This window comes from Vanellus vanellus (assembly GCF_965231255.1).
Source record: "Vanellus vanellus genome assembly, chromosome: 30".
Taxonomy (NCBI): domain Eukaryota; kingdom Metazoa; phylum Chordata; class Aves; order Charadriiformes; family Charadriidae; genus Vanellus; species Vanellus vanellus.
Window position 1 is genome coordinate 1,011,191 of NC_138935.1, and position 25,559 is coordinate 1,036,749.

A 25,559-nucleotide genomic window follows, 5' to 3' on the forward strand; every position below is an offset into this window, starting at 1 on the left:
CTCCCCCCCAAAGGGCCTCGGGGCACCCGAAACCCACTCTCGTCCCACTGCTTTTTAAAATAAAATCTTCACTTATAAAACCGAAAACACTAAAGCATTAAAATACAGAAAAGCTCCTTTAAACTCACTTCACAAAAGCGTTAAACGGATGACATATCCCTTATCTATTTAAAGCCACTCCCGGCGCTTTTTGGCGCCGGGTTTGTGGTTGGGTTTATGGTGGTTTTTGTTGTTTGTTTGTTTTTTTTTTTTTAAATAGAGAAAGGATAAGGGAAATCGGAATCAACTCCAAAATAAAACACCAACAACAACAAAAAAAAAAAAGAAAAAAAGAGGAAAAAAAAAAACCAAGAAAACAACCCCCAAAAAAACCCAAAATCTCCTATTTAGACAAAGTCGTAATGGCAACTAACAAACCATTAAATACAGAGATGCCCAAAATACAGCTAATTATGGAATTACAGGTACTCAACCATGGGTGAGCGGTATCACAAAGAGCACTGCAACATGGAAACGGGGAGGGGGGGGGGGGGGGGAGGGAAAAAGGGGGTTTGGGGAGGGGTCGGTTTGGTTTTGTTTGTGGTTTTTTTTTTAACGTGTTTACCGTGATGCCGTAAAACTGAATATCCAAAGGTCGGGAGGAGGAGGAGGAGGAGGAGGAAGGAGAAGTCGGGGAGCTCCGCAGCGGCGGAGGAAGGGGCGGCTTTATCTGTACTGGTAGTTCATGCTGTGGTCGTTCCTGCCGTAACCGCCCTGGGACGCTTGGTAGGAGCTGGGGGGGCCGCTGTAATTTTGCCCCGAACCCGGAGAGTTGTAGTTGGATTGAGAGGAGTATCCGCCTGCGGAGAGGGAGGGGGGAAAAAAAAAAACAAACAAATAGGTCAGTTAGTGATGGGGGGGGGGAGAAAAAAAAAAAGGGGGGGGGGGGGGGGGAGAAAGAAAGGGGGGCGGGGGCAGAAAGAAAGGGGGGCGGGGGCAGAAAGAAAGGGGGGGTGCAGAGAGAAAGGGGGGGCAGAAAGAAAGGGGGGGGCAGAAAGAAAGGGGGGGGCAGAAAGAAAGGGGGGGCAGAAAGAAAGAAGGGGGGACAGAAAGAAAGAAGGGGGGGCAGAAAGAAAGAAAGGGGGGGCAGAAAAAAAAAGAGGGGGGGCAGAAAGAAAAAGAGGGGGGGCAGAAAGAAAAAGAGGGGGGGCAGAAAGAAAAAGAGGGGGGGCAGAAAGAAAGAGGGGGGGCAGAAAGAAAGGGGGGGGGCAGAAAGAAAGGGGGGGCAGAAAGAAAGAAGGGGGGACAGAAAGAAAGAAGGGGGGGCAGAAAGAAAGAAGGGGGGGCAGAAAGAAAGGGAGGGAGAAAGAAAGAGGGGGGGCAGAAAGAAAGGGGAGGCAGAAAGAAAGGGGGGGCAGAAAGAAAGGGGGGGCAGAAAGAAAGGGGGGGCAGAAAGAAGGGGGGGCAGAAAGAAGGGGGGGCAGAAAGAAGGGGGGGCAGAAAGAAGGGGGGGCAGAAAGAAGGGGGGGCAGAAAGAAGGGGGGGGCAGAAAGAAGGGGGGGAGAAAGAAGGGGGGGGCAGAAAGAAGGGGGGGCAGAAAGAAAGAAGGGGGGGCAGAAAGAAAGAAGGGGGGGCAGAAAGAAAGAAGGGGGGGCAGAAAGAAAGTGGGGGAGAAAGAGGGTGGGAGAAAGAAGGGGGGCAGAAAGAAAGAAGGGGGGGCAGAAAGAAAGAGGGGGGCAGAAAGAAAGAGGGGGGCAGAAAGAAAGAGGGGGGCAGAAAGAAAGAGGGGGGCAGAAAGAAAGAGGGGGGCAGAAAGAAAGAAGGGGGGGCAGAAAGAAAGAAGGGGGGGCAGAAAGAAAGAAGGGGGGGCAGAAAGAAAGAAGGGGGGGAGAAAGAAAGGGAGGGAGAAAGAAGGGGGGCAGAAAGAAAGAGGGGGGGCAGAAAGAAAGAGGGGGGGCAGAAAGAAAGAGGGGGGGCAGAAAGGGGGGGGGCAGAAAGGGGGGGGCAGAAAGGGGGGGGCAGAAAGGGGGGGGCAGAAAGGGGGGGGCAGAAAGGGGGGGGCAGAAAGGGGGGGCAGAAGGGGGGGGCAGAAGGGGGGGGGCAGAAGGGGGGGGCAGAAAGGGGGGGGGCAGAAAGGGGGGGGGCAGAAAGGGGGGGGCAGAAAGGGGGGGGGCAGAAAGAAAGGGGGGGGCAGAAAGAAAGGGGGGGGGGGCAGAAACAGGGGGAAAAGCTGTTTTAATGCAGAAGCGGAGGTTCCCCCCTGCCCCCCCCCCCATCCCCCGGCTGCGGACGCGAAGAGAGGCTGGGGGCGGCGGGGGGCGGCGGGGGGCGGCGCAGCCTAGCGGGGCGCGCGGTGCGGCATACTGACCTTGCTTACCTTGGTACGAGGCCCCTCCGCCCCCCGAGCCTCCCCCGTAGCCCCCGTGCGAGCCCGTGTTGTAGGAGGCACCTCCCGAGTAGTTGTTGCCTCCGCCGCCGCGGCCGCTGCTGCCGCCGTAACCTGGCGGGGAGAAAGCGGCGGTGAGGTTATATCCCCCCAACACATCGGCTAAACCCGAGCGCTGGAAGCTCTCCCAGTTTGTAGAATCCCAGTGCGGTTCGGGTTGGAAGAAGGGACCTTGAAGATCATCCAGTGCCACCCCCTGCCCCGGGCAGGGCCACCTCCCCCCAGCCCAGGTTGCCCCCAGCCCCGTCCAACCCGGCCTTGAACCCCTCCAGGGATGGGGCAGCCACAGCTCCTCGGGGCACCCTGCGCCAGGGGCTCACCGCCCTCACGGGGAAGAATTTCCCCCCGCTGTCTCCCCTAAATCTGCCCTCTGCCGGTGCCAAACCGCCCCCCCTCGTCCCACGGCTCCCCTCCCTGACCCAGAGTCCCCCCCCAGCTCTCCCGGAGCCCCTTTAGGCACTGGAAGGGGCTCGGAGGGCTCCCCGCAGCCTTCTCTTCTCCAGGCTGACCCCCCACCTCTCCCTGCCTGCCCTCCCAGCAGAGGGGCTCCAGCCCTCCCAGCATCTCCGGGGCCCCCTCCGGCCCCGCTCCACCAGCTCCGGGGCCTTCTGCTGTGGGGACCCCCCGAGCTGGAGGCAGCACTGCACTACGGGGGGGTCTCCCCAGAGCAGAGCAGAGCGCAGCAGAGGGGCACAGTCCCCCCCTCGCCCTGCTGGCCACGCTGCCGGGGGTGCAGCCCGGGTTGCCAGGGGCTCGCTGGGCTCCAGCGCACGGTGCCGGCTCACGGCTTCTCCCCCACTGACCCCCCCGAGTCCTTCTCCCCAGGGCGGCCCTCCATCCCTGTGTTGATACCGGGGGTCATTTTCCCATCACAGGGAAGAATTTCTCCCCGATATCTCCCCTCTTCCAGCATCAAACCGCTCCCCCTCATCCCACGGCTCCTCTCCCCCATCCAGAGCCCCTCCCCAGCTCTCCCGGAGTCCCTTTAATCCCTAATTCCCCCCCCCCCTCCCTCCCCAAAGAAAAAAAAAAAATTCCCCGACCGTCAACTCACTGAATTTGCTCTCGTAGTTGTAGTCGGAGCCTCCGCCGCCGGGCGAGTTGTAGGAGTTGGAGTAGGAGGAGTAGTTGCCCTGGCCGTGGTTGTAGCCTTTCTGCTTGCCCTGCGGCGGGCCGTAGTTACCGTACTGGTTTTGGTTGTAGGATTGCTGCTGTTGGCCCTGGTGGGACTGGTAGCCCGACCCGTAGGAGGGTTTTTGCTGCCCCCCGTGCTGCTGTTTCTTTCCGCCGTGTTTCGGTGGAACCGGCGAGTTGTAGTTATCACCGCCACCGCCGCCGCCTTGGTAGTAGGAGCCGTAACCGGAAGAGCCGCCGCCGCCGCCGCCTCCGCCGCCCCCCGAGTTGGAGTGACCGCCGTTGCTGTAGAACTGACCTACACGGAGAGAAAAACGTCAGCACAAACGGCCGCAAGCGGGGAAATGGGTTGGTTTGGGGTTTGGTTTGGTTTTTGGGGGGGCGGGAAGGATGGGGAAAGGCACACTCGGCTTCAAGATGAAGGCTCGTAACGCGCCGACACCGGAGTTTGGGGCGGTTTTGGGTTAAGAAAACACACACACACACACCCACACCCCCCCGAAACGGGAGGGAGAGAGGTGAAACGTTTCGTCCGTCGGAGGGAATTGGGAAATCCAGCGGCGCCGCTCAACTCCCGCTTTATGCCGGTATTTATCCCGGCTTTGATTCCGGCACGACTCAGCTCCGTTTCTTTAACGCGCGTTATACAATCGGCATCGCTTCAACGCTCGGCAGAGATTTTTTTTTTAAAAAATAAAATATATATATATATATATATTATCTACGTTTGAGACAATTCCGCCGCCGCCGGCTCTCCGCAGCGGTTAACGAGGGATTATCGCGTTCCCACGTAAGGAGGAATTACGCCAACATCCAGCGGGGTTCGCTCCGCCGCGACGAGCCGTCCCGTCCGGAGCCACCCGGAAGAGGGAGCAGCGCCGGTCCGAGGGGAGGGAAGAGGCGGGTGGGGGGTTTTAGCCTATATCCCTCCAAATTCGACATCCGAGGTTACCCCAAAAAACCTCTAAGGGATCAAAATCCTCCCCGGCGAGCCGGGGCGCGACAGCGCCGTACGTCATCCAGAGTCAATTAAACTTGATTTATCAAAATTGCTACAGTCAAGCTCGTTAAAACGCTTCTTTTCCGACCCAATTTCTGCCCGCGGAAGGTCGGGGGAGGGGGGGGGAGCGAGAAGACTCCGCTTCTACGCTCAGATTCGCCCGATTCAAAACTAAACTTCGTTTTCAAGGAAGAAAAGCCGCTGAAGAATCGACCTAAAACGCCGCGTCGGCGTCTGGAAGGGCGCGTAGGCTCCGGCCGAGGAGTTCCACCTCTGAGAGGGGGGTGGGGGGTGGGGGGGGGTGAAGAATTTAGCTAAAAAAAGGAGGCAAAGAGTAAAATCTCGCGCCCTCTGCCGCCGCAGTTATGCGCGGGATGACTCCCGGTGAAGGCGAATCCCAGCTCGGTGCCTATATTCGGTGCCGGTTGCGCCGTGAAGGCACCTATTTCTTGCGCTTTTTTTGTTGTTTTTTTTTTTCTTTTTAACTTTTCTTTCATCGTTTAATCGATTCTCGTCTACGCCACGACTTGTGGCTCCTCCGCTCCCGATCGCGCGGCGCAGAAAGGAGGTTCCGCCGTCCGCCGAGCTCCAAATCCCGAGATTTCTCCGCTGAGAGACCCCCACCTCGCTCCGTCCCGCGCGTTAAAATCCTCGATTTTTGGGTCGAGCGCGGCTGGAGGGAGCGCGGGGGCCGGCAGTCGGGTCTCTCCCACGTCAACAGCGCCGCAATTTCCACTTTATAACCATCGCTTCGCGTTTAACGCTGAAGTTTTATCGTTGGGTGATATGGGGTTCACGGAATTTCCCCCAAATTAAAGCTAAGGAATAAAAACATTCAGCCACGAGGAATCACTCCAACTTTAAAAAGGGCTTTTTTTTTTTTTTTTTTTTTTTTTTCCACCTCTTTCCAGCCGGGAGCTGCTCCCTGGTGTAAAAACTCACTCTCAAACAGCAGCTTTTCGGAAAAAAAAAATTAAAAAATAAAAAAATAAGGCTTGCCTTATTATTATTATTATTTTAAGTATCCACTAAACACCTCCGACGACTTTTTTTTTTTTTTTTTTTCTTTTTTTCCCCTCCTAAACCAGGTGCTTCGGAGGTTGGTTTTGGGTTTTTTTTGTGTTTTTTTTGGTTTTTTTTTTTTTTTTTTTCCATTTCGCTTTGGTTTCGTTTCGCCGCTTTAATCACCAAGTTCACTCACACGTTAAACGAACGCAGCTAAAACCAGTGACAAACGAAATACAGTTGTAAAATAAAATAATAATAATAATAATGATAATAATAAAAAAAAACACACACCAAAAATCAAAATTCCCCCCCCTCCAAGTACCGTAGCAAGAATAAAGGACCAAACACTCAGAATTCAGAGATTTGGGTCTCGACCGGCCAAATCGTGAATTTTCCCGCAATTCCCAATTCCGCTGGAGTGGGATCCTCCAGGCGGCGAAGCACTTTTGGGGCGAGACGAGGGGTTTTTCGCCGGTAAAAAAAAAAAAAGAAAGTGCTTTGAGGCCCTTTACGCTTGGCTGGAGAAAGGCCGTTTGCGGGTTAACGACCGAATCCACGTGGTTTTCCCCCAAAAAAGCTTCTACCAGGAGCGCGGGCGGTCGCTGCCAGCTCCGGCCCTCAGCGGTAATCCACCGGCGCGTTACAAAACGGGTGGGATTTAGGTTATAAAACGGGGGGGATTTAAGGTTTTGGGTTGGGTTTTTTTGTTTGGTTTTGGGGTGTTTTTTTTTTGTTTGTTTGTTTTTTTGGGGGGTGGTGGTGGTGGTTTTTTGTTTGTTTGTTGGTTTGGTTTTTTTTGTTTTGTTTGGTTGGTTGGTTTTTTTTCCGCGCGCAATTCCACGTACAAGTCGACGTTTGGCACTTTTTTTTTTAAAAAAAAAACAAAAAAAACCAAAAAAACAAACAGAAAAACAAAAAAAACAAAACCAAAAACAAACTAAAAAGAAAATAAAAAGCCGGGCCGCGCTCTGCGCAGAGACGCCTCGAAAAAGCCTTCCCGCTACGGAGGATTGCTGGGATTTCTTAAAAGGCTCAAATTTTGCCTACAAAACCCGCTGTAAATTGAGACAAAAAGGTCGATTAAAACGCTCCGGTTTCTTAAAAAAAAAAAAATAAGTAACGCTTTCCATTAAAAAAAAAAAAAAAAAAAAAAAAAGCAGAGGGGGCTTTTCACCTTTAGCGCTGAACGGAGGCCGGCTTGGAAATCTGCGCCAAAACTCCCCAAAAAACCCACCCCCCCCAAAAAAAAAAACCCAACTTTTGGGGGTAATCGCTCCCCCCTTTCCCCCTCCGGCGCGTGACATCGCAGGGAGAGACCCAAGTTTCAACGGCAAATCCCCAATTATAAAACCGCCACCGTCTCTCGAGTCCTGCGGCGTGGTGGAGAGAAACCCCAGTGAAGCACAGGGACCCAGCATGAACACTTTTGGGGGGTTTGGAGTTGGAGAAAATTGGAGTAAAAAGCTGTTTTTTTGGGTGGTTGGTTTGTTTTTGGGTTTTTTTTCATGTGTGTTTTTTGGTTTGGTTTTTTTTTTTTTCTTTTTGTGTGTGCGCGCAAGGCTTTTTAGATGATCTAGGAAGACCCAAAATCATGATAGCCGTAGCAGTCTGTGAAAAAGTCACCTACAAAAGGGGGAGACAGAGCAGAGAAAAAAAAAAAAGAAAAAAAAAGAAAAAAAAAAAATTAGAATTCTTTTGCAGATGGCCAAACGCGCCACATTCGAAAGTCGCGGTTTAGATTTCTCTGCTCCTGTCGCCCCCCCAATGAAGGCTTCTTCTCAAAGACCAAATCGCGGTGGATTTGCAGGAGGAAAAACAAAAATAAAAAAATAAATAAAAAATAAAAAATCCCAATTCGAAAGCGTCACCGAGAGCTTCGCGTGGCTTAAAGCAGAGAAATTTCAAATCTTCCCGGGTTTTTTTTAGCGGAAACGTGAAGTCACCTGGGTTCGCGTTTTATACTTTTAAGCGAGCACGCGAGCCGGCGTTCTGTTATTTGGCATTCCAAAAATAATTAAAAAAAAAAAAAATAAAAAAAAATTAAAAAAATTTAAAAAAATTAAAAAAAATTTAAAAAATTAAAAAAATTAAAAAATAAAAAAATTAAAAAATAAAAAAATAAAAAAATAAAAAAATAAAAAAATAAAAAAAAATTAAAAAATAAAAAAAATAAAAAAAATAAAAAAAAATAAAAAAAAAGAGAACCCCTTAAAGAGGTTTCCGCGTGGCGCAACCCGGTCCGAGTTCCACACCCCCGGCAGATGGCTGCCTCGCCAAATTTAAGAAAAAAAAAAAAAAAAAAAAGAAAAAGAAAGAAAACCAACCAAAATAAAACTCGACTTACTATAGCCCGCTGTCGCCGAATTGCCTCCGTAACCGTAACTCCCGTACCCAGCGCCTGGATTGGAAGAAAACCCAACTTTAAAAAAAAAATCGAACCGCGCGAAGGCGCGGCGCGGCGAAACGCCGGCGGGGATTTCTTCGCGCCGGGTGGGTTTGGGGGATGTATATTTTAGCCGGGGACGGGGGAGGCGGCTCACCTGCGTTCATGTAGCCGCCGTGGTTGCCGCCGAATCCGCCCCGGCCTCTGCCGCGGCCGCGCATGTTGCCGCCTCTTCCCCGGCCGCGCATGTTGGGCGGCGGCGGCACCTCGTTGTGCATGGGGCCGCCCATGCCGAAACCCGGGTTGTGCTGCTGCGGGGAAGAGAGGGAATTGTTAACCGGCGCCGGTTTTCCGACCGCGTCGCCCGGCCGCCGGCGGGAAACGAGGCTTTCGGAAGGGCCGAGGAAGCGAAGCCCCAAAACACAGCCCAGTCTGTCCCAAAATGCAGCCAGTCCCCTCTGTCCCAAAATACGGTCAGATCTGCCCCAAAACGCGACTGGTCTGCCCCAAAACGCAGCCCTGTTGGCCACCCCGGGCTGCCCCAAAACGCAGCCCAATCTGCCCCAAAAATGCAGCCAGCCCCGTCCGCCCCAAAAACGCAGCCAGCTGGCCCCAAAACGCGGCCCGATCTGCCCCAAAAACACAGCTCGTCAGCCCCAAAACACAGCCCAGTTGGCCACCCCGGGCTGCCCCAAAACGCAGCCAGCTGGCCCCAAAACACAGCCCGATCTGCCCCAAAATGCAGCCAGCCCCGTCCGCCCCAAAACGTAGCTCGTCCGCCCCAAAACGTAGCTCGTCCGCCCCAAAAACGCAGCTCGTCCGCCCCAAAAACGCAGCTCGTCCGCCCCAAAAACGCAGCTCGTCCGCCCCAAAAACGCAGCTCGTCCGCCCCAAAAACGCAGCCCAGTTGGCCAGCCCAAGCTGCCCCAAAACGCAGCCAGCTGGCCCCAAAATGCGGCCTGATCTGCCCAAAAATGCCACTGATCTGCCCCAAAAGGGCAGCCCAGTGGCCAGCAAGGTCTGCCCCAAAAGGCAGCCGGCTAGCCCCAAATACGCGGCCCCATCTGCCCCAAATACGCGGCCCCATCTGCCCCAAATACGCGGCCCCATCTGCCCCAAATACGCGGCCCCATCTGCCCCAAATACGCGGCCCCATCTGCCCCAAATACGCGGCCCCATCTGCCCCAAATACGCGGCCCCATCTGCCCCAAATACGCGGCCCCATCTGCCCCAAATTGCAGCCCAGTTGGCCACCCTGGTCCGCCCCAAACACGGCCTGATCTGCCCCAAAACGCCACTGATCTGCCCCAAAAGGGCGGCCCAGTTGGCCAGCAAGGTCTGCCCCAAAAGGCAGCTGGCTAGCCCCAAAACACAGCCCCATCTGCCCCAAAAACGCAGCTGGTCTGCCCCAAAATGCAGCCCAGTTGGCCAGCCCCGTCTACCCCAAAAAGCGGCTTGATCTGCCCCAAAACATAGCTCGTCTGCCCCAAAAAGGCGGCCCCGTCTGCCCCAAAAAGGCGGCCCCGTCTGCCCCAAAAAGGCGGCCCCGTCTGCCCCAAAAAGGCGGCCCCGTCTGCCCCAAAAAGGCGGCCCCGTCTGCCCCAAAAAGGCGGCCCCGTCTGCCCCAAAAAGGCGGCCCCGTCTGCCCCAAAAAGGAAGAGGGGCTAAGCCAAAAGCCGGGGGGGGATCGGTACCAAATTAGGGTAATCTCCAGAAAACGGAGGCGCTTCCCCCCCCCCCATTCCACTTTCACACCCAACAGCCATTAGCCGATACCGCTTCCCACATCTTAAATTATTTCCCCTCCCCCCCCCCCCCCAAAATAAAAAGAAGAGGTTAAAACCACGGAGCGGGAGACGGGGGTACTACGGCCCCGTGAGTTACGCCGCAAAGTTGTTAAAATGGCGAATTCACTTACTTTTACGGCAAACTTGGGCCCCCCCCGCGCAGGCACGGGGGCTCTCTTCTTCTTGTTTTGCTCGATGGCGACGGGCGCATCTGGGAAGAGCTTCTCCAGCGCCGCCAGAGCAGCGTAGGCTTTGGCCACCTTTTTATTCGAACCGGCTCCTTGGAACTTCTGCCCGTCAACCTCCACCTTCGAAAGGGATCAAATCGCCACGTGTGAGCGGAGGTGGGGGGGGGCAGGGGAATAAGCTGCCGCTTGGTCAAATAAATCTTTATTTTTCATTATTATTATATTATTTTTCATTATTATTATATTATTTTTCATTATTATTATATTAAATTTTTTTATATTTTTTTTTTTTACGGTGCTGGCAGAGAATTCCCCAAGTCGGACCGCGTTCGAGGTGAGGTTGGAGGGGCGCTTGGGCAACCCCATCTCACAAAAACATCGCTGCCCACCGGATTGTCCTTAACGGTCCCTCCTGACCCACACCGTCGGGCGATTTTACGATTTTAAATTCTTATCGAGGCCATAAAGTTGCGGATAGGCGAGCGGGGACGGAGGTACAGAGAGAGAGAGAGAGAGAGAGAGAGAGAGAGAGAGAGAGAGAGAGAGAGAGAGAGAGAGAGGAGCGGGCGCCGCCTCACCTCCATGACGAAGCGTTTGTCGTGACTGCCGCCCGTTTCCGAAATCAGTTCGTATTTCAGGCCGCGCCGTTTCTCGTTAAGCTCCATCACGGGATTCTTGCCGTGCTTCGTCAGAATTGGTCCCTGCTGTTTCACGTTCTGGAAGCAGAGAAGCGGCGATGAAAACTCCCAAGAAACAAACAAAACCAACCAAAAACCACCAAAAAACCCCCAACGCGCTTAAACCGCTTCCAAAAGACGTCTTTTGGAAAATATTTTGGAGAAGCTAAGCTTGCCGTCCGGTGATGTTTGTACCTCGTAAACAGTATCGCGGCAATAACGGAAGGGTACGGCGCACTCTTACAGCGACAGCGCTTCCGATGATGTCCCGCATCATCCTCCCGGTTCCCCCCCCTCCCCCTTTTCTCGGACCGCGCTCACCTCCGGGGTTTGATCGGAAGGAGGAGACGCAGCAGCGGGCGTCGAGACAGTTTCTACTACAGGAGGAGGAGCGACGACGACTGGTTTCTGCTCCGTCTCCTCCGCCGATTCGTCTCCTTTCCCGGACTCTTTGCCTTCCACTCCCGTGGGTAAACCCATATCTTGCAGCACCTGAGGGGGGGGGGGGAAGGGAAGGAGAGTCGGAGAGGGGATTACTGAGCAGCGCTACTCGAAAGAACCCTCCGGCTCTCGCGTGCCCTTCCCATTTTGGGGGAAACGCTCCAGAAAGCTGCTGGAGAACACCTTTATTAACTCCGCGCGACGCTAGGCGTTCCCCGCCTCCCGCGGGCACTTCCAGACCACGGAGGTACGAAGCCCTCACGGGCACCACCGGCTCCGCGTTTCCCTTCTCCCCCTCTCTGTCCCGAAATGAGGGGTTGTGTTTTGGTTTTTTGTTTTTTTTTTCACACCCGGTCGTCGTCACGACTGTCACCCGCATCGATCCTTTCCCCCCCCCACACCCCCCCCCCCGAAGAGGTCGGCGATCACGCCGCCCTCCCCGCCGGCGGCCATTCAGGCGCGCGGCTCTCACCTTGACCGCCACGTGCAATTTGGCCGTCTTTTTGGAAGGTCCCGACGCCTCAAAGGTGCTGCCATCGATTTCCACCGACATCGTAAAGATGGGAGCGTGAACAGGACCCGTCTGCGAGACGAGTTTGTACTGCAGCCCGGGTTTTAGCTGGTTCAGTTTCATCAGCGCGTTCATGGCCTGGGGAGGTTCGAGTTTTTCCTCTGAAGAGAGCAAAAAGAAAACCAAAACCCCAAAGTTGGCGGACGTCTGTCGCCTCGCTACAAGAAGCGTAACTCATTTCAGACACGTTCTGATCTGCGTTTCCCTCTTTGCGAGAGTTTAAGTCACACCAAGTCAAAATCTTACAGCCTTAAGCCTCTTTTTTTTTTTTTTTTTTTAATCCAAACCCACGTGCCCCGGAACCCCTTTTAACGGCGCCTCCCGAGACCCCGTCCCTGCAAGAAGCTCTTCCGCGACCCACCATCCCCCTCCCGCCTCGGCCCGAGGACAGCTCTCGAGTCGCCCGGTTGTACCTACCTCTCGTTAACTCAATACCTTTTTTCTGAATCTTCTTTTTCTTTTTGCTGGGAGATTTCTCCTCTCCGTCCTCCTCCATGGGACGCTTCATCGGGGTGACGGCGTAGGTTGTACTGGGAGGAATCTGGACTGTAACACACAAAAAAAAAAAAAAAAAAAAACACCAAACCCTCTGAATATTCCAGTTTCCAGCAACAAAAAGCGGTGGAAAGGTGATGGATGGTGGTGGTGGGGGGGTTTCCCCCGCCCGGTACCTACCAGTATAGTCAACGGGATTTTCGTTCTTTGGTTTCTTGGGCATTTTGGAAGGGAGGGGATCCATCCCCAAGACCTTGTGGAGTTGGCCAAAAGCAGCAAGTCTCAGAGCGTGCTAGAAAGATTAAACACGTGTCAGCGGGACGCGCGAGGGGCTCCCGCCAATCTCCGTTCCCTGCACAGTTTCAGACAGGAACATTCTACCCACCCCTACACAGAAATCCTCAGCGGTTTAAATAGGACTCTCTGAATTTATATATATATATATATTTTTTATTATTTTTTTTTTTTTTTGAAGTTCAACCCAAAATAGGGGCCACGGTAGCAAGTCGCTATTTAAAACCTGATGCTTTGCTTCTGCTTGGCCAAGCTACAAATTCCTCGTCGGTTGTGGGACCCGCTTGTATTTTCTTTTACTTGGTTCGATATTAAAAAAAGTTAACACCGACCTCCGGGAGGTTACTATACTACCATTAACCAATACGGAAGTTCAGAGTCAGTGGAACTGATTAAGTTTTCGTAACATCTGTAGTCAAAACTATACCTGAGCACTCTGTGTGATATCTTCCCTTTGTTGTCTGTCTAGATGCCCAATAGCATCAGTGGCTTCTTTTTCACAAGGATCATAAATACCAGAACCATCTGAAGGCAGGAAACAAGGAAGATATGCAGAGAATTATCCTGGTGTTTTCTAAAGCAACTAAACTAAGTATTCCCTTGGCATCAATCAACACTCGTCTCTCGGAAGAACACGGACCGACACGATCCATCCAACGTCCGACGTTCTGCAACTCGTCTGGACTGTTTTACACGTACAACGAGCAGCGGAGCCGGTCACGACCCCTCAAGGGAACCAATTTAACGCTTGCGGGAACTGGAACCTCTCTCTACGGGGCAGGGGAAGGGGGTTTTAACGTCATGGGTCCGTAGCTCTGAACACACGGTGCCCTACGGAACAGCGAGGTACTGTAGTACCCGTGTGCGCGCCGGCGAGCTCCGCACATCGGCCGCCCGCGCGCGTTAACGGAACCGCGCCGCCTCCGAGCTTCGACCCCCGTCTCCTTCCGGCTTCGCTTTGAAACGTAAATGCGGAGAACCACCTAACCTGGCATAACGATTCCCGAAGCGAGGCATTCAAGAACCCTCCTCAGAGCCTCGCCAGCGCCCATGGGTCTGTTAGCAGTGCCGATAGATTTCTCGCACAGCAGCTCTAGAGGCTGAAAGACAGTTCGGAGAAGTGAGAGGAGCAAAAGGGGCAGGAGGCGCTCGCGTCGCCGGGGCGGCCAAAACCCGCTTCAAATTCACCCAGGGTTAAACGGTTCGCAGGGCGGAAAGGGTTAAACCCATAAAAACGTTTTCACACCGGGAGACGTTCGACGCCCGTTTTCGAAGGGGAGAGAAACTTTGTTCGCCCGGTATAAAATTCCCTCCCGGAACAGAACGTGCGTAGACCGGAGAGAGCCAAAACACCAGCTGGGAGAGGCTGTATCAAAACCCACCAAAATAAAAAAAAAACAAAACCAAAAAAAACCCCAAAAAAACATAAGAAAAGAGGGAAATTACCCATCCTCTCAGCGGTGCCCAAGTCGGAACCCGAGTACAGAGGTCTCGCAGCACTCGGATCACTATGACGCACGACTTCAGCCCGTTAGCCCTGGCCTAGAAGAGGAATCAAAAGCAGACACGCAGTCAACAATAAAAATAAAAACCACCAAAACTGCTCAGTCGCAGACATTCATTAGGTTATTTGCCTTTATTTTGTTGGGTTGGTTTGGTTTGGTTTGGTTTTTCTGGCGGTGCTACTTTGTCAAGGGTAAACCAGTGTTTCGCGTTACCATTTTATCACTTCTGACTGTAGACAACGTTACTCTTAACACAAAGCAGCAGCTCTGCCTTCTACTCGCTTAAAAAAAAATTAAAAAAATAAAAAAAAAAGGGTCCTGCCGGAAGGTTTTTAACTCGCTTAAGTGCTTCTTTAGCAACTGTCCCGCCGACAGACGCTAAGTTCAGCACCTCTAACTACCATCCGCCGTTAAAAAGTATTTTAAATAGGGGAAAAAAAAAAAAAGAACAAGAGAAAAAAAAACAAAAAAAACACACAAAAAGAAATAGTTAGCCCCTTAATAGCTTTACGATTTTTTTTTTTTTATTATTTTTTTTTTTTTTTTTCTACTTAAAGACAAATATAAGAACAAAATGCAAACCTGGAACCACTTGGCGTGTCGCAGTGACGCCAAGGCAGCAAGGCATTTCTGCCTGTCCAGAACGTCCGGGGAGTCGTTGACTGATAGCGTTTCTATTCGTGGATGGAATAAGAAGACAAGGCACGGTTTGACCAAGGGGGTTCTGTCAGGCGGAGAGGGGATGAGGCAGCTTCCTAACGGGCAGCCGAGGCTCCCAAAAGATCCTGATCTACATCCTCGGCCCTGGAAGGCGGGGGGTCTGCAGCGCGCCAAGGGCTTAGAAGTTAAAAAACTGCAGAGGACGGGGGGTTGTGATGGGGTGTGGGGGTTGGGGAAGGGGGGGGGGATAGTTCAGCGGAGAGGGACTGGAATCTACGGTGCGAGGGGACGGGACGTGGAAGTGGATGGGAGAGGACAGAAATCCTTTTGCGACTGGAAGGGAGCGGCAGCCAAGGAGGCCGGTAATAGGTAACAAAAAAAAAAAAAAAAAAAAAAAGGGGGGGGGAAATTTAAACTAAAACCCACCCCCCCACCCCTCCCCTCCCCAAACTCTGCGTTTACGCTTTAGCGGAGGAGTCGGGGGGGAGGGTGGGGGGAAATAAATAAATAAAAGGGTTTGGGAGGATCGAGGGAACCCCTTCCGCCCGTAAGGTTCGACTGCCCCGGCCCCAACCCGTGACAGAGAGCGTCCTGTTGGTCAAAGGTCCAGCGTCCCTAAAAATCGACAAACTAGAAGGCTCGGCAGACGAGGTCAGATATCAAAACCATAGACAGTCAACAGAGCACAAAGATATTTCCCAGTCTGTGCTGCAGCAAAATTGAAGATACGGTTGGAAAAAGCGCCGAGTGTCTCAAGACCAGGGTTTTAGATAAGGCTAGCGGGCGGCGCGGGCGGTTGAAACCCGCCGAGTGGACCGCGCCATGCCTACGCCGCACAACCCAGCGTCAGTCGAGCGCCAAAAAGAAAAAAAAAAAACCACCAAACCAAAAACTCCCCCGTCCGCAAATTCTTATTCCAAAGGGAACCGGAGAGCGAAGGGAGAAGCTAACTTTATCCAAAACTCTGCAGCACTTTCTGGAATTCTGAGTTTTTTTAAATTTCTTTTTTTTTTTTTTTTTTCTTTTGAAGCTGATGAAACAGCCCGTGGAAGAGACCCAGAGCACCCATCACTCTTGCTGCAACACAAACTGCGCGGAACATCCAATTTCATGTACATGCAAGTCATTAAACAAGAAGCCTTCGAGATTTTGGTGGTGGTGGTGTTTGTTTTGGGTTTTGTTTTGTTGTTTTTTTGGTTTTGTTTGTTTGTTTGTTTTCTTTTAAAACATATCTGGCTTATATTTTCATGTCACTGTGCAGGCCACGTACACGGCTAGGTACAAAACAAGATTAATACAACGAGATGACGTATTAGTGAACTAAAGGCCCTCCCCCCCCCCAAAAAAAAAAATAAAAGAATAAAGAAATAATAAAACAAAAAAGGAGCAAAATCCCATCTGAAAGGTGCTACTCAGTTTCGGAAGCTGAGCCCGAAGAAATCGTGACCGTGATCTCACGAGGTCGGCGTTGCCGTACGGCGTTTTGAATTTGCACAAAAAAAAAAAACAACCCTAATTGTTGCCGCTTCGGCTGAAACTGAAGAGCACGCTTTAAGCGAGAATTCGCAACGGAAATGTACGGGTTTCCAGCCGACTGGCGGCCGGGTTCAGCCTTCCATACCTCCAGCTAACTGCTTTTCCATTTCTTCTCTGACTACGGGCGACGTCAAGTGGATGGTCAGCGTCAACGGTGGCTCTTTCGTGTTCTTAATTACAATCGCGGCATCACCAACCGACTGGATTATTTCGTATTTGTCTTCAGTAATAGCCTGCAACACAATTTCTCCGCTTAGCGATCGTCTTAATTCATTTCCGAGTGGTTTGTGACATCCTTTTCCAACAAGGACCGAGGTCTACAAACAAAACCTCAGCTAATAGAGAGAAGTTCATCCAACAAAGCGATTCCCGAGTAGCGCTACACGTCTACGACGGTTATTTGGCCAAGAGAGAAAAGCGGGGTATCAAAACAAACGTCACCGGTGTCTTTTTTAACCATTTAAAATCTCTTTCGCCTGTTCAGTGACAAGCGCACGCGGACACGGAAAGGTTTTACTCACAGCAAGTTGTACTCCCAGATTGTCGGCTACTTTCTCCAGGAGCTCCGTGGTGGGTTTGTCTTTGCACAAAAGAACCAGCTCGAGATCCAAGTCCCCCTTCAGCAAGAGGCCTTTGGCCACCAGCCCCACGCGCATCACTCCCCGCAGGGTCCGAGTCAACTGCTCCGCCGCCTTCTGATCCCTGCGAACAGGCAGCGCACAGTCACCGCCGCTCCAAAACCCAAAGAATTAACCCCAGACCGGGAAGCGCCAACGCTCCGCGGCTCCAAAACCCAAAGAATTAACCCCAGACCGGGAAGCACCAATGCTCCGCGGCTCCAAAACCCAAAGAATTAACCCCAGACCGGGAAGCAGAAATGCTCCACAGCTCCAAAACCCAAAGAATTAACTCCAGCCCGGGAAGCAGAAACACTCCGCGGCTCCAAAACCCAAAGAATTAACCCCAGCCTGGGAAGCGCCAACGCTCCGCGGCTCCAAAACCCAAAGAATTAACCCCAGCCCGGGAAGCAGAAACACTCCATGGCTCCAAAACCCAAAGAATTAACCCCAGCCCGGGAAGCAGAAACACTCCGCGGCTCCAAAACCCGAAGAATTAACCCCAGCCCGGGAAGCAGAAACGCTCCGCGGCTCCAAAACCCAAAGAACTAACCCCAGCCCGGGAAGCACCAACGGCTCCAAAACCCAAAGAATTAACCCCAGCCCGGGAAGCAGAAACGCTCCGCGGCTCCAAAACCCAAAGAACTAACCCCAGCCCGGGAAGCACCAACAGTTCCAAAACCCAAAGAATTAACCCCAGCCCGGGAAGCACCAACGCTCCGCAGCTCCAGTAACCAGTGGTGTCCCCCAGGGGTCAATACTCGGTCCAATCTTGTTTAATATATTCATTAATGACCTGGATGAGGGGACAGAGCGTATCCTCAGCAAGTTTGCTGATGATACCAAACTGGGAGGGGTGGCTGAACACCCCAGAGGGCCGCGCTGCCATCCAGCGTGCCCTGGCCAGGCTGGAGAGCTGGGCAGAGAAGAACCTGATGAGGTTCAACAAGAGCAAGTGCAAGGTCCTGCCCCTGGGGAGGAAGAATGCAAAGCACCAGTAACGGTTAGGGGCGGACCTGCTGGGAAGTAGCTCCGAGGAGAAGGATCTGGGGCTCCTGGTAGACAGTAAATTATCCATGGCCCAGCAATGTGCCCTTGTTGCCAAAAAGGCCAATGGAATCCTGGGCTGCATAGGGAAGAGTGTGGCCAGTAGGTCAAAGGAGGTCATTCGCCCCCTCTGCTCTGCACTGGTGAGGCCACAACTGGAATACTGTGTCCAGTTTTGGGCTCCCCAGTTCAAGAGGGACAGGGAATTGCTGGAGCGAGTCCAGCGAAGGGCAACTAAGATGATGAAGGGATTGGAGCATCTCCCATATGAGGAAAGGCTGAGAGCGCTGAGACTCGTTAGCCTGGAGAAGAGAAGGCTGAGGGGAGACCTCATTATGGCGTACAAGTATCTAAAGGGTGGGTTGGAGGAGGATGGAGCCAGGCTCTTCTCAATGGTTCCCAGTGACAGGATGAGGGGTGATGGGCACAAGTTGGAACACAGGAAGTTCCGTTCAAACACACGGAAACACTCCTTTACGGTGAGGGTGACAGAGCACTGGCACAGGCTGCCCAGGGAGGGGGGGGAGTCCCCTTCTCCGGAGATTTTGAAGACCCGCCTGGATGCAGTCCTGAGGGATGTGCTCCGGGCACTCCTGCTTTGGCAGGGGAGTGGGGCTGGATGATCTCTTGAGGTCCCTTCCAACTCTGAAACTCCGTGATTCCAAAACCCAAAGAATTAACCCCAGCCCAGGAAGCACCAATGCTCCACGGCTCCAAAACCCAAAGAATTAACCCCAGCCCGGGAAGCACCAACGCTCCACGGCTCCAAAACCCAAAGAATTAACCCCAGCCCAGGAAGCGCCAACATTCCATGGCTCCAAAACCCAAAGAATTAAGCCCAGCCTGGGAAGCACCAACACTCCGCAGCTCCAAAACCCAAAGAATTAACCCCAGCCTGGGAAGCACCAACACTCCACGGCTCCAAAGCCCAAAGAATTAACCCCAGAGCGGGAAGCACCAACGACTCCAAAACCCAAAGAATTAACCCCAGCCCGGGAAGCAGAAACGTTCCATTGCTCCAAAACCCAAAGAATTAACCCCAGCCTGGGAAGCACCAATATTCCATTGCTCCAAAATCCAAAGAATTAACCCCAGCCCGGGAAGCGCCAATGCTCCGTGGCTCCAAAACCCAAAGAATTAACCCCAGCCCAGGAAGCACCAATGCTCCGCGGCTCCAAAACCCAAAGAATTAACACCAGCCCGGGAAGCAGAAATGCTCCGCGGCTCCAAAACCCAAAGAATTAACCCCAGCCCAGGAAGCGCCAACATTCCATGGCTCCAAAACCCAAAGAATTAACCCCAGCCTGGGAAGCAGAAATGCTCCACGGCTCCAAAACCCAAAGAATTAACCCCAGACCGGGAAGCACCAACGACTCCAAAACCCAAAGAATTAACCCCAGCCTGGGAAGCACCAATGTTCCATTGCTCCAAAACCCAAAGAATTAACCCCAGCCTGCGAAGCAGAAATGCTCTGTGGCTCCAAAACCCAAAGAATTAACCCCAGCCCAGGCTGAGGGGTAGATCTGCAAAGATTGCACGTGACCCCCACTGAAGGATTTACTACACCTGCACGGGAGAAGTCGCTTCAACCGCACATTAGTTAATTCCTCTTAATTCTCCAGGCAGGGCAAAGCGCTTTCCCACCTTCAGCGAGCGGATTTTTACCCATCTAAGTAAGACGGCGCTACTGCTTCCGACCCGGCGCGCGTTGGGCGATGTTCTTTACCCTCCTTCCTTGTTTTCCTCTTCGGCTGCCGTCTCCATGGACTCTGTCTCTGGCTGTTCCCCGCTGACTTTTTCTTGCTCGTCGATCCAGTCGGAGACGGCTTTGAGCGCTCGCTCGGTGTGGGAGACCATGTTCTGAACGGCCTCCAGCTCCTCCTGCGTCGGGTAAACGGCCGAGTGTTTGGCCATCACGTGGCGGTCGTCGTTCACAAAAATACGCATCGGTCTCTGAAAAGGGATTTTGAGACAATTTTAGAGAGAGCTGAAAGGTGGACCTTTATCTCAACGAGTCTGAAACCTCCCAACGCTTACCATTTTTGCTTTTGAATGTCTGTCCGAGCGTTCAAAATGTGCTTGTTTAGATTCTTTCCCCTAAAAGACTGCCGCAGTACCGCACTTTTCTGGGATCTGAAAGCAACAGAAAGCCCGTTAGCAACGCTGCCAGGCTGGTCCGGCCCCACAGCCCGCGCGGACGCAGGAAGAGAAATAGCTGGTACCGCTCATCGGGGGCAAGAACAGAAATCAGAAGTACACAAACTCGTTCGTGAACACCAAGTTTTTCCGCTCCCGGTGACTTTTAAGACCCGAATAGCGCCCAGGATAACGACTACAGCCAGGTTGTTCCGCATCCGTCACCCCAACTCGCACGGACTGCCTTCTGCGAGGGCATTCACCGCGCAGTTTTACCTGCCCGGCGGTTTAACGAGCACCATATGCTCATTTAGCGCGCGGCCGAGCACGAATGCTTCGACCCGTCCCCTCGCACGATCCCCCCCCCCAAGAAGCACCGTCACCCCCAGGAGCCTGAGCTGCGCTCAAACGCTTCATCTTCCCTCCGACTTCTTGTTCGCAGCCACCAGGATGCGATTTTGGCTCCTTATTGCCATTTTCCCCATTAAAATCGGATTTTTTCCCCCCAAGTTCCTGCTCACGTTTCTAAACCAAAGCGCACCGAGGTAAAGCGCTCCCCGACATGCGCCGGAGGCGCCTGCGCTGGGGGGGAACGGGCAGTCCATAAGCGGATATAATTCCACGAGGTAAAGAATCAGGTTGCCATCGCCTGGTTGCCCAGCGAGGCCGCGGCTCTCTTTCACGCTTGTAAAGATCTCTTTGTCATATATCGCTTTTTACCCCCAAAATTCATGTTAACGGCTTGCTTTGAATTAGGATGAATACGAGACAAGTTCAGCGGCCGCACCAAAGTCTCTTCGCTTAATCAGCCTCTTGGCTTCTCCCGTCATCAGGAGGGAAGAGCATAAACTCACACCAGCAAATCTGGTTTCGAACCAAGCGCTCGCAAGCTCCAAAATTCAACAGATTAAGCCGAAACCGCAACAGCCTCTTCCCGAACCAGAAGGTGTTTCCGAAGGGCGCTAAACCCGCTCCGATAGCCCCAACTGGGGCAGCCAACTCCTTTTGTTGAAATTCGAGCACTCTGTTCCTCTGCTTTAGCCAAAGGGCCTTTGAGCAGAGAAGTTTTTGTGTCCCGAAGGGACCGATTTACGCTCCGCGGAGAGAAAACAGTACCCAACGTCACCTCGGGGCGCGCGACGGCTTCCGGTAAGAACTTCCACGAGCCACCTCGGCACCCACAGGGATCGACTCTTGGGCATCAGTGGTGCCGTTTCCCACACAACCAGCGGAAGACCCGGCAGTTGTTGGATTCACGGACATTAATTCGAGCAAACGCCTTTAATAAAACTCCTGATTTACCTCTCCCTGAAATGGGGCGAGCCCATCCCTGCAAACACCCGATGTTTGGTGGGAACTGCGGGAAGGGGTCGTTTAAAAGCTTTGGCATAAGGAAGAGCCTCAGCACCTGAAGGTGATGGAGATGAAGGTCATCCTCATCTGCATCCCTCAGTTCCTTCACTTCATTTCACAGCCGAGTACAGGTCAAACCTGCCCGGTACCCGAGGCAGTCAGAAACACTGCCAGAGAAAGTCAATCACGCCTCAATTATCCCAGAGCTCACAACCAAATCCCACATCCCCGGGACTCCTTCCCTTCGGAACGCGTTTCGCTCGCAATGAATCCCTGAATCTGAGCGGTGGGGGTGGGAAGGGCCCTCCGGAGCTGCCCCAGCGCCACCCCCCGCCAGAGCAGGGGCACCTCCGGCCGTGGCACAGGACACCTCCAGGCGGGTTTGGAATGGCTCCGCAGCGGGAGACTCCCCCCCCTCTCGGGGCAGCTGTGCCAGTGCTCTGCCGCCCGCACGGGAGAGAAGTCCCTCCGCAGGTTGAGATGGGACTGCCCATGGTCACGGTTGTGCCCGGTCCCTCTCCTCCCGGCACTGGGCACCGCTGGAAGAAGGCCGTTCCCACCCCCGGCACCCTCCCTCCCGTTACGGATGGATGAGATCCCCCCTCAGCCTTCCCTCCTCCCCCCCGAAAAGCCCCGATTCCCTCAGCCCTTCCCCATAACAAAGACGCTCCGGTCCCCTCCTCATCTCCGCAGCCCTTTGCTGGAGCCTCTCCAGCAGTTCCCTGTCCTTCTCCACCCGGGGAGCCCCGAACTGGCCACAGCGCTCCAGACGTGGCCTCCCCGGGGCAGAGCAGAGCAGAGCAGAGGGGGAGGATGACCGCCCTCCACCTGCTGGCCACGCTCTGCTTGATGCCCCCCAGGATGCCCTTGGCCGCCTTGGCCACCGGGGCACACTGCTGGCTCGGGGCCGCCCCGTTGGCCACCAGGACTCCCAGGTGCCTTTCCCCAGAGCTGCTCTCCCGCAGGTCAGCCCCTGACCCGTACCCGCGGGTGGGGTTATCCCTCCCCAGACGCAGCACCCCACACTCGCCCGCGTTGAACCGGGCCCAAAGCTCGATTTTGCCTTTTTTTCCACTGGAACCGGCCCATCTCCAGCCTCGCCGGCCATCCCCACGCGCAGCCGGCAACCCCACTGCTTTGCTTTTTACACTTTACAGCTGACTCAAACTGCTGATAAGCCCAGCCGGTCTTAAATACAAATTCTCCAAGATAATAATAATAATAATAATAATAAACCAAATAATTAGCTGCCTGAATACTTTGGGCTTTGCTAGAGCGATGCTGTCATAACTCTATAAAATAACGCGCAGGGCCTGGGCAGAAACGAGGACTTTGCTGCGCTGCTCGTTTTCCAAGCAGAGCTGGGGCTCACGACCCGGGGAATTTCCTACGATATTAAAAAAAATTCAGGAAAAAATTCATTTCCTCGAGCCACTGTACAGACTCGGTATTCTACGGCTCAGAAATCCATCCAGTTCCAATCCCACAAATCTTTACGCACGGGATGACTTTGGTATCGTTACAAACGCGGATCTAATTGTAATTAAGCCCAGATGTTAGCGGGGAGAATTATTCCCCGGTTACCCGCGAGAACCCCCAGGGCATCATCTCCGAAACGTGGGTTCCGTCCTCCCCAAACACTCCTCCTTCGGGCCCGACCCCGAAGGGTCCGTACGCAGCTCCTTAAAGCTCCCTTAATTTCTTCAGAGAAAGACAAGAAATGAGTCAAAACCCAACTAAGTGGCTGCTTCTAGTCAGAAAACACCGCAACAGCCTGAGGAGCCCCGTTCCCCACGATCCCTAAAGATGGACGTTATCGCTCTTCGCGAAATTACCGGAGTTCCCATTTCTAGCGAGCCCCCGGGAGCTGATGCTGCAGCCTTTTGGGGGGAAAAAAGAGCCACAGACCAGTTAAAAACACAAACGCGCTCAGTAACGCACAATTCCCAATAGCGCCGTTGAAGCTGACGGCCGTTCAAATTTGAGAAAAAGAGAGAAACTTTGAAATTCCGTCCTCATTTTAAGCCTCGCCTGCTCTGCTCTCCCCCCTCCTACGATTTCCACTACCAGCTTGATTTCCACCAACAAACTTTCCGCTCGATTCGAGTCTTCCGATGGAAGGAGCAGACTCCCCGCAACGTTTTTTGGAGGGTGCTGGCGGGTGGATGAGAAAAAAAAACACTAAACGGAACGCAAAAGGTTAAAACTCCTGCCCTAGATGGGAGGGGGGGGGTTAACACATGTTAAGCAGCGCCGTTTAATTGTGACTATGTTTTTAAAAGAATTAGTCATTTTTAAGCTGCGTTTTCAGCCTGTTGTACCCGAATGGGATGCTCGGAGGAGCACAGAGCCTTGCTTTTGTTTGGCAAAGCTCTCGCGGGTCTGAGGACGGGGATGGCCACCGTTTCCTGGCTGAAGGCTACCTGCCCACCCGGGGGGGGGGGGGGGGGGCAAATAAAGCTCTCGGCTCTTGGAGAGAGTAATAAGGGGGGGAAAGGTGTTATGTCTCCCCTCAGCCATCCCGAAACGCGGCTGCAAATAAGGGGATGGGTGGGAAGAAGAGGAATTGCAGAGAGGTGAGAGCCCCACTCAGCCCCCTCGGGGAGGGGGTGGGTGAAGTTTGGGAGAGGAGAGGGCTCTCCTGTCCCCACGGAGGCGGGGGGGGGGATTTACATCGCTTTAAATCACCCCCCAGGGGATGTTTCTACCCCCCCCCAGCACCCTCAGGAGCCGGCGGGGACTCAGGGTGCTGCTTCACCTGGGGGAGGGGGGGGCGAGAAGGGGTTCCCCTCCCACCCAGCATCCCCCTTCCCTCCACCCCCCCCCCGGCCAAACCCACGCATGTGCGCGGGAACCCGACGGCCATGGGGGGGGGGAAACGGGGGGAGGACGGGGATGGGGAGGGACAATGGGGAGGGGGGAGAACGGAGATGGGGGAGAGGGGGGAGGGAGAACGGGGAGGGGGGGGAGGGGGAAGAACGGGGAGGGGGGGAAGGGAGAACGGGGGGGGGAGGAGGGAGAACGGGGAGGGGGGGGAGGGGGCGGAGGGAGAACGGGGAGGGGGGGGAGGGGGAGGAGGGAGAACGGGGGGGGGGGGAGGGGGAGGAGGGAGAACGGGGGGGGGAGGGAGAACGGGGGGGAGAACGGGGATGGGGGGGAGGGGGGGAGGGAGAACGGGGATGGGGGGGAGGGGGGGAGGGAGAACGGGGATGGGGGGGAGGAGGAGGAGGGAGAACGGGGATGGGGGGGAGGAGGAGGAGGGAGAACGGGGATGGGGGGGAGGGGGGGAGGGAGAACGGGGATGGGGGGGAGGGGGGGAGGGAGAACGGGGATGGGGGGGAGGGGGGGAGGGAGAACGGGGATGGGGGGGAGGGAGAACGGGGAGGGGGATGAGAACGGGGGTGGGAGGGGGGAGGAGAGAGAAAGGGGAAGGGGGGGGCGGAGAACGGAGATATGGGGGGAGAACCGGGATTGGGGGGGGGGGCGGGGAACCGGGATTGGGGGGGGAGGGGGGCGGGGAGAACCGGGATGGGGAATGGGGGGGCGACAGGGATGGGAGGGGAGAGAGAACGGCGATGGGGGGGGGGGCAGGCGGGCCGCTGCCGCCATTTGCAAGCGCGGCGAGAACAAAGCGGCGGGAAATTGGGGGGGGGGGGGAAGAACCACGGCGCGACCACCCCCTCCCCCCGCAATGGCGAACCCCCCCACAGCCCACCCCCCCTCGCCGTGAGGGGTGGGAGAAGAGGGGGGTGGGGGGGGTGTGTTTCCCTTCAGCCATCGTGTCATCCCCCTTCCCAAACCCCTCCGTGTCCCCCCAGGCCGAGCCCTCCCCTCACTCACCCCCGGCCCAACGGCCGCCCGCCGCCATTTTGTCTCCACAGCACAATGGGCCGGGAGGGGAGGGGAAAGGGGGCCGGGTCACCACCGGCACCCCCCCCACCTCCCCTCACACACCACACACACACACACACACACACACAACCCTCCTCCGCCTCACACCGCCCTCCTCCACCTCCCCCCCCCCTCAGCCCCGGTTCCTACCGGAGGGGCGCAGCCGCTGTGGGGACGGTGATGGGGAAGGAGGGGAGGGGAGAGGGGGAGGGGAAGGGAGGGGGGGGGGGGGAAAGGAGGAGGGGAGGGGGTGGGGGAGCCGGGCCTGTTGCCGGTGTGGCGGTGGCGGTGGTGGTGGCGGCGGGGCCCGGGCCTGGGCCTGTGCGGGGCGCGGCGCGGCGCGGTGCGGCGGGAGCGCGAGACTGCAGCGCGGGGGGCGGAGCCGCCGCCGGCGGGGGGCGCGCGCGCGGG

The 25,559-nt window shown here is 54.6% G+C and overlaps 1 protein-coding gene across 8 annotated transcripts; it reads right to left on the minus strand.

The window, feature by feature from the left end:
* ILF3 (interleukin enhancer binding factor 3) lies at positions 1-25,351 on the minus strand. 8 transcript variants are annotated; one of them, XM_082496646.1, is made up of 20 exons: positions 21,313-21,400; positions 19,806-19,901; positions 19,495-19,721; positions 16,626-16,806; positions 16,190-16,337; positions 14,491-14,582; positions 13,850-13,945; positions 13,392-13,503; positions 12,831-12,928; positions 12,290-12,401; positions 12,032-12,160; positions 11,516-11,715; positions 10,924-11,094; positions 10,504-10,641; positions 9,869-10,045; positions 8,108-8,258; positions 7,912-7,965; positions 3,480-3,857; positions 2,357-2,479; positions 1-839 (listed from the first exon to the last, which is right to left on the minus strand). In XM_082496646.1, exons 2-20 carry the CDS (start codon positions 19,806-19,808, stop codon positions 706-708), a joined length of 2,724 nt encoding a protein of 907 aa, XP_082352772.1. In that variant the 5' UTR covers positions 19,809-19,901; positions 21,313-21,400; the 3' UTR covers positions 1-705. The 8 variants fall into 8 exon arrangements, with proteins under 8 accessions (XP_082352772.1, XP_082352770.1, XP_082352769.1 ...); XM_082496644.1 differs by having other exon boundaries at positions 2,348-2,479; XM_082496643.1 differs by lacking the exon at positions 21,313-21,400 and adding an exon at positions 25,299-25,351 and having other exon boundaries at positions 2-839; positions 2,348-2,479; positions 8,108-8,261.
* Positions 25,352-25,559: the final 208 nt, after the last annotated feature.